General features: G+C 36.4%; 1 protein-coding gene across 1 annotated transcript in view; it reads left to right on the top strand.

The window, feature by feature from the left end:
* The first annotated feature begins 1,066 nt into the window (after positions 1 to 1,066).
* LOC306872824 (LON peptidase N-terminal domain and RING finger protein 2-like) overlaps positions 1,067 to 9,002 on the top strand; it is a 30,075-nt gene continuing 22,139 nt past the window's right edge. Inside the window, exon 1 of the mRNA XM_079421684.1 lies at positions 1,067 to 2,060. Within this exon, the coding sequence (XP_079277810.1) occupies positions 1,322 to 2,060 (739 nt within the window). The 5' untranslated portion in view covers positions 1,067 to 1,321. The remainder of the gene's footprint in view (positions 2,061 to 9,002) is intronic.

Here is a 9,002-nt window from a genome sequence, read left to right as displayed (position 1 = left end):
ATTACATACAGCTTTGCATAAATGTTAGGTGACCATGTTCTAGCAAGTAGCATGTGACATTTATGAATGTCTTGTCAGTTTTTGAATGTCTTTCACGTGCCATAGAATCAAAACCAACATATATATATATATATATATATATATATATATATATATATATATATATATATATATAGGTTTTGATTCTATGGCACGTGAAATACATTATATGTATATATATATTACAATGTATAGTGTAATATATACATTATATATTACATTAATGTGTATATATATATATATATATATATATATATATTTATTTATGTGAAATGATCTCCTATTTTCTACATACCTGCCCCTTTTAGGTTACACAACTGTTTTGTCATTATATAAGTGAGCTATATAACACACCAGTGAGGCCTCAATCCTGACGTCACGTGCTTCTTACGTGAACGAGAGCAAGGCAGACTGTATCACACTTTCCCGTGTCAGTGCGGACCGAATGGTAACGTCGCAGCTGTCTCCATTTTAGTAAAACAACTGATTAATATTTACCGTTTCTACTGGCTCGCATAAGACATGGACATCCTTTAGAATGATCAGAATTAAAGGGAATCGGAGAAGGACCGTTTTAAAGGGTATTCCAAGCCAAAGAGTTCGGGAGGATTACGCAAAGTGCCACTGCCGGAGACATTGAGTCTTACATAAATCTAATGGGTCATCTAAATGTTGGTCGTGAATATGCTTCATTCGGCAGAAATCAAGAAATTCATCATCAGCACTGACGTTTGTGTGTGAAAATCAGCTTTCAACTTTTTCTTTCGGCGGTCGCTCACTTGTTTGGAGACTCGTGATTTCAAAACAAACCCCAACGAACTCATTCTGGTTTATTTTGAAGACGTTTAAACGTTTGTCTCTTTTTTTACACTACAACCTTACATGAAAACATTGCTAGATATGTTATGTGTTGTTTTGTCATAGGTTAGACTGTTTATTTATTTATTTTTTTAATTTTATTATTATTATTATTTAATTATTTGTTTGCTTTACCGGGAAATGAACCGTCAGTCATTTAGGTGTTTTGGTGGGCCTAGCAGTGGTGAATGGGAAATGAATAGTGTTTATAAACATTTAGTCTTTGGTCTCATGGTTATTGATTTTTCGCCAGTATTCCGATCATGTTGGGTTAAAGATGGTGTTTTTGTGAAGCAACTAAAATAGGACTATATTTGGTTATCTGTAGCCAGGATTCCACCAAAGCTTTAAACTCGAGCCCTATACGTTGTACTTTTGTCCGCTTTCCTAAAAGTCATTTGCGTTTTATTCGGTGAAGCAGACAATGGATTCTGGGATTCAAAACCACACCGAACGTTATGTGCACGACCTCTCCAACCCGACCGCACCGGGATTGTGTGCGGAAATGCTCGGGGTTGCGGACGAGGCTTGCCGGGCAGGAGATTTCGATCTGGCCGCGGAGATCTATACCTCTCAGCTCGCCGAGCTCGAGCACACCGACCGTGGCCTCTGCCTGCGGAAAGCTGACGCTTTAGCCCGTGGGGGACGCATAGCCGATGCGCTGGACTCGTATTGCATCGCTGCAAACCTCCAGGCACTGAGACCTGATGAACTGCAGAATTTAGTTGAAGTTATAGCACATACGATCCGCACTAAAGAGCAGAGTGACAGTAAGACAATAAGCGTGGGCTCTACCTTAGAAAGCAGATGTTTTGAGAGTGACGAGTTAGACGATGAACAGAACTTAGACTTGTTTTCATGCCGGCTTTGCAAGTGCTTATTGACGGAACCGACGTCCTTGGTGTGTGGACACACTTTCTGTAAGCGCTGTCTGGAAGATGACCTTACAAAAGAGTGCAGAAGCTGTCGTTTAAAACCCAACAAATCACCCAGACAATTTACTGTGGACGGACTCAGAGTAAATGTTATTGTCAGTGGCTTGATTGAAAAATTGTTCAATTCGGAAAGCAAAGCGAGACGATGTTGGTTGGAAGGGGAAGGTCTTTGGAAAAAACAGGACGTATCCAACGCAATACTGAAGTTCAACACGGCGATTGAACTAGGTAAGAGACTGTTATATTTACGGCCTTTCACCCAATTTATCGCAGCGGGTATTTTATAAGGAACTGACCTACTTTCCGAGACTGACGAAACAGCTACAGGGGGCGACATTGTACGTCTCATTCTTAACAATGACACCGTTTTATAACAACGTGACCAATATCATTTACATAATCCAGTTGAATTTGGTTTGAATTGGGTTTCATTTGGCTGTCAGGTAGATGGAAGATGTGTACAATATTTAACTGATCACAGCATTTAGCAAACAACATAAGTTGACTTGTTGATATGTTTAACCCAACTCACAGCCTTCTGAACATGTAGTGCTTTCTGTCTGCATAGTTAGGCACAATATTGATTAATACTGAAGTAATGCAGAACTTTTGTGTAGACTTTGTAAATGAAGTTTGCTTAATTTTGTTTAGGTGGCTGTTAGACTCTTGTTTTAGGTCATATCTGGGCTTTTCAAAAGTAGGTCAATGCATTGGACCTGCTCATTTTTTCAAATGGAAGAAATGTGTGCTGTCTCTAATTTCAAAGAATAATAGTCTTTGGAGTAATAATAGTCTTTATAAAAATTTTATGATGGTTATTTTTCTGAAATGCGGCATTGTCTGATGATACACAAATGAGACTGCCTTAATGAAACCTTAATTGAGCAACAAAGACTTTTAGTGGATGCATGCTTTGTCCATCAGTTTTGATAAGATTTTCCATATATAAATACATACAGAATATCAAATGTAAAAGATGATAGTCCTAGTTTAGGGGTGCCCATTCCTGTTCTTGGAAAGCTACCTTTCTGATCAAACACAACTGAAATGGCTAATAAAAATTATGAGGTAACGCTACATGATAACCAACAGGTGAGTTTGATCAGGGCTTGGAACCAGAGATTGTCTTATTATTGGGAGATGAGAGGGTCTGTATTACTTACCATTGGAAAAAGCATAACGGCTAACTTGGATCACGAGAGGCACCTCAGCCAATCATAAAATGGCAGTGACATCAGTGGCTGGCTTTCACAGTTCTATGACAGTCAGTTACAGTTTAAGTTGCACAGTTAAAAAAAAAAAAAAGGCCACAAATTCGGTTCATTTAAAAATGCATGATTGGGCATACATAACACTGATACTAGTCACTAGAAATGTAAAATATTTGTTGAAATCTGGAAGCCATAGAAAGAATACCTTTTTATTTATAAAAAAGTTGTTTTTATATATATATATATATATATATATATATATATATATATATATATATATATATATATATATATACACACACACACAATTATTACATATCTTTTATTAAATAGCAATGCGACACACATTTGCTGGTAATAATGCCATAAATGAGTCCTACCTGCCATGACATTCCCTACTCTGCCTTTTCTTAAGAATTAAAATTTTTCTTAAGGTAAAATCTACATATAGTTCCAAACGAGATTCCTGAATACAGTACCAAAATATTTGCACTTGCTGAGGATGCATTAATTCCACAGATCATGCTTGACCTAATTTTGCCTGTCTAGACCTTGGATTCCAAGCTGTATGTGTAAGGGGTGGTTGAATGCAGGCTTAGATCTCAGAGACAGCATAAAAAAGCAGAAAGCTGAGCTAGTCTCTCATATAGGGTTGGAACAGTATAAGAATTTCACGGATAATCGTCTCAGAAAATATCACTGTTTCACGTTAAACAATAATTCTTATCAGCAACAATGACTCTTAAAAGAATAAGAACAAGTTATTTGAGTGAACAAATCCTTTATTACAACAATCCAAAAATCCTTTATTTTAATGAAAGTATTGAAGTCTCCCTTCTGAAAATATTAATAAATCATTTCATTTTAAAAAACAATAAAAAAATAAAGCTATACACCTTAAGTAGATCTATAGCACACTTTAACATTTTAAAGGGGTCATATGACATTGCTAAAAAGAACATTAGCCTATTTTGTGTATTTGGTGTAATGCAATGTGTTTTGTGGTTTAAGGTTCAAAAACACATTGTTTTCCACAAACTGTACATTATTGTTGCTCCTCTATGCCTCGCCTTTCTGAAACACACCGATTTTTACAAAGCTCATCGTTCTGAGAAGCGAGGCATGCTCTGATTGGCCAGCTATCCAGTGCGTTGTGATTGGCCAAATACCTCAAGAGTGAGATGGAAATGTTACACCACTTAGCGTATTGTGATGCCGTGTCCCGACGGCACGACGACACAAAAACAATAAAATTGATTATAATGACGTATGCTGTCTTTTATGACGTATGCCGCATAAACATTACCATGTCTGCATTTGTGATCAGAGAAATTACAAACAAGCTCTACACCGCTCAAAACTCATGTTTGAATAGTCAGTGGCAAATTCTTTAAATAAGAAAATGTACTTACAGGTTGTGAGTCAGAAGCGCCAGACTATCCTTGCAAAGTTGGAATTGCCCCACTTTATAAAAATAGCCTTTGAGCATAGCTGGCAGGCTACTCCCAGGTTCAGGAAATAGTCTTCCGAAAAATGCGCTCCACACACTTTAATATTTGGGTGGAACTGTTCTGGAACAGTGTTGTAAATACAACTTAACCACTGATTTCTAGTTTTGTCCTCTTTTGAAAGCCCAAACAAAGTTGTTTCGCTTTCAGAATGAAACACAGCGTCTCCAGGACATGGTGCCAGCAGCAGCAACAATAATACTACAGCGAGAATAAAAATCCCGCCCCCTTTCTTTGCATATAAATTTGGGCAGTCTTTTGCAAGTCTCCCCACACCGTGACGTAGACATGTGGGGGCGTGTTTGAATGAGCCGTTTTAGGTGGGTGTGGTCGAGTCTTAACATTTATAAAGAATATCTCTTTGGTTTTGAGACTTTAGTCTTTGCAACTTCAGGGATCTTATCTATGCACAAACAGCTTGTAACACTCCAAAGAGAAAGGAAAACTTGAAATCGCGTCATATGATCCCTTTAATTACTGTTTTCAAATGAAAATTTAACAACTTTTATTTTTGGCAAAGTTCTGTACAACAGGGCCCGTATTCCTTAAGATTCTAAGAATCCTTTTAGAGAGCTCGTAACTTAGCTTAAAAATTTCTAACTAGGAGTCTTCGCTTAAAAGTGATTCAGGACCAATCTGTGAGCAATTCTGAGCGAGGCAAAGACAAAAACTTTTATCTTAGTGAGGAGGCGGTGCTGACCCCGTTGCTAGCTATGGCACAGTCTTTTGACTGTGATTGGTTGGTTGTCCAAGAAGGAAATAAAAGAGCTCTTTTAAGAGTAGGGTTTATTAAAAGCCTTCACTTTGAAATTACAGGTGTAATTTTTCTGTACTCTCTCTCACACACACATTATATATGTATATATATTCTTTATTTTTATTTACCATGCTGTCATACTTAACGTATTTTATAGGAAATTAACAGCGACATAAGTGCTGTAACAGACCCAAATCATCACTGCTGCATAGTTGCATTTTTACAGTTGCCAAATATGTTAATGTATTGATTACGTCCATTTCTGGTGCTATGGCATTTCAACGTGGTGTCGGAGATGTTAGCATGTCTTTAATAAGATCGGTCACAAACATGATCCCTGCATGATCTAATGTGTAGCGTCTTATTAACTCACTGTCATGCATTGTGTGCAACACATTTCTTCTCCCTCTTCATGTTTAGTCCATTTTCTCCACTGCTAAAGAAACTCTTAAGCCCCTTAAAAGTTCTCGTACGTACTCCTAACAATTTTGGACCTTAAGACCTCTTTTAAGGGTTAAGATGCTTTCTGAATTACTTTTTTTCTTTACTAGGATCTTTTCTTTAATTTTAAGAGGAAACGCCCACATTTCTAAGAATTTTCTTAGAATTTTGTTTAAGATTTTTCATGAATACGGGCCCAGATGTGTACTAAGTTAAAACATGATATTCCTTAAAAAAATGTTTAAATTAATTATAAAGAATATTATTATTATTATAACTGTGAAGTACATTGTACAATGCTAATATATTTCTGTCATAATTTCAAATTAAATTAAGCTTTTATTTTGACGGGTTGTAGCAGACCTTTGAGTTTCAGTGTATTTGACAAGGGTTTTTCTCAATAAAACTAGGAAATGTTTAAGTTTTCTCTCAGAGAGGCTCTGGTGATGTTTATGTACGTTAGACGCTGAAAACACCATTAGCGTCATGCGTACTTCAGTATGTAGTAGATAAAATGGAGCCACTCAGAGACATGCGGAAACAAGCAGATTGAGACATGCAGATATATAGCAGTCTCTTCGTGCTTCAAAGACACATCATTTTTTGATTTTAATTTCACTTTTGATTTATTCATCCATTAGATTTTTACGTGACATCCTCGTTATACTGTAAATTCCATGTTCACGACTGCACCGGGATTCCCTCTGCATCATGGAAATCATACAGCCTTAACTTATAACTTTTTATAAATGCGACACACCTTCATCTGCATAGAGGGATGGTGTCCGCGATTGAGAATACGAGTGAAGATTGACGTATTGCCTGCTTTTGTAGCCACTTTGCATCCACATTTTTAGCAAATTGGATCCGTCCTCAAGGACAACCATGCGTTGTTGATTTTTTTTTTTTTTTTTTTTTTTTTTTTTTTTTTTTTTTTTTTTTTTTTTTAAATATCCGAAGTATTCCCATACTGCAGATTTTAACTTTTTTTTTCGGTGGGGATGGAGATTAGATATAATCTGTCTGTCATTTTCTCCGCTGCACATTTCTAAGCAGCCAAGTGAATGCAGAGTGAAGCGGTCAAACGGAAATAAGTTGCATATGTGAGATTTTTTCATTACATTTTTTTTAAAACTGTAGATATGCAAATGTTTACGGTATGATAACTGTGCACGTTCAAACCGTGATAAACCATCATTCCGGTATATCGCTACAACCCTAGTCTTATAGTGAGCATCACTGCTATATTTATGAATTAGAGTGTTGACCGAAATATCTTCTGGTCTCTCACTGTATGTAGGCGTTTTGTGGGCTACATGTTTTCTTATCTCACAATATGCTGCTTAGGCAGTTAGACAGTAAACACATATGTTGCCTGCTTGTCCAGTGCAGGCACACAGTCTGTCACAGTCTATGACATCAGAAACACAGTCAAAACCTGATAATGCTGAGAAATATTTCTCTCAATGATTTTCTCACTGCTAAACTTCCTCCTTAATACCCGGCTGACATGAGAAATTTGAACTGATGGAACTTAGTCTCTATGTTCTTCAGTTAACTGATGGGACTCGGTCTCTGTTTCTTGCTGTTAAAAATACAAATTGAATTAGTATAGCACAAAAACACTTTATATGAAATCAAGTTAAAGGGTTCAAGTTTTCTGTAAATGGGTAAAGATCCTGCTTTATGCACTGTATATCAGAGTCCAGTATCTTTGAATGTAAACTTTAAAAACTTTTTTAAAATGTTTTTTGTTGTTTATAAGGAGATTGTGTTTCCAATTTTTACTTGTTTCTTGCCATGAATATGACTATGGTAGTGGGTGTGGTGCTAAATTAACAAAAAAACATCTTTGTTAAAACATGAAATATCATCATAATTCTGTGTCTGGCTTAGTTTGCTCCTAAAGGTGTGATGTGTAACCTTGGTATATTATCACATAAGCATGCAGGGCTCGAAATTAACTTTTTTTTACTTGGTAGCACAGGTGGTCCCAAATGGACTACTTGCACAACTACTTCCGCATTCTACTTGTTATGGCTCGGGAGTTTACGGTTAGTGTTCAGCGCAACTACATACAGTTTTTCATGAGAACGCAGATTATTACTGCATTTTAGGGCTGGCATTTCTTTAAAAAAAATAACAATCATATTCTCTGCGTTAACATGAATTATCTTCAACCTGCTGAAATGTATAAATATATTTCCCTTCCAGATGTGCATTCTGAATAATAAATGTATTTCCCCACTAACCTGCCACATCAACGCTTGTGTTCTCATGAAAAGTGTTTTTCTTTTACTGATCATATTTCATACCTGTTGAATGTACAGTTTTAAATGAATTTCACTGATAAACATCCTTACGAAAATTAACCATGGTTTTACTATAGTAAAAGTGCCATGTTTTTTCCGTTTTTACCATTTGTATGACAACACATTCTACAAATAGCCTACCATAGTTAAACTATGGTCAGTGTAGTAAAACCTGAGTTAATTTGTGGTTAAATGGTTTAACTTCAATTGCAATTTTTGGTTTTATTTGTAGTAAAACCATGGCTAATTTGTATTGTTTGTGTGCGTTGGTGCTCTTATTCCGAGCCCCTACTGCTTATTCCAGTGTTTAAAATGGCTGAATGAATGTGCGGTAACAGCCTTATTTAAAGGGATAGTTCACCCAAAAATGAAAATTTGATGTTTATCTGCTTACCCCCAAGGCATCCAAGACTTAAGTGACTTTGTTTCTTCAGTAGAACACAAACAAAGATTTTTAACTCAAACCGTTGCAGCCTGTTAGTCATATAATGTCAGTCAATGGTACTCACGGCTTTGGGAGAAAACATACACAGACAAAACTAAATTATACCCTGTGGCTCGTGATGATACATTGAGGTCTAAAGACATGAAATGATCGGTCTGTGCAAGAAACTGAACAGTATTTATATAATTTTTTACCTCTGATCAGCCGCACGGTCCAACTGTCCTGAGCTTGTTCACACAACAGTTGGCGTGTGACGCGTCTTCTTGCTTTACAGTACAGTAACGAAATTGGCAGTTTAAGACTAACTTTTAAGCACAAAACACAAGATACTTCTCTTTTCAATATAAATAAGATGTTGAATATAAACTAATCCAACTCACACATTCACACAAGTTGCAGGAAGAGAGAAAGTGAGGAAAGAATGAGTTTAAGATAATGTAAATGTAAAATCCCAAGTTTATAGCAATGTGCAATTGGTTAGACCTAAACAACCATC

This window comes from Barbus barbus (genome assembly GCF_936440315.1).
Source record: "Barbus barbus genome assembly, chromosome: 7".
Lineage (NCBI taxonomy): Eukaryota > Metazoa > Chordata > Actinopteri > Cypriniformes > Cyprinidae > Barbus > Barbus barbus.
Note: the sequence above shows the minus strand (reverse complement) of the source record. Positions and strands in the feature narration are given on the sequence as shown.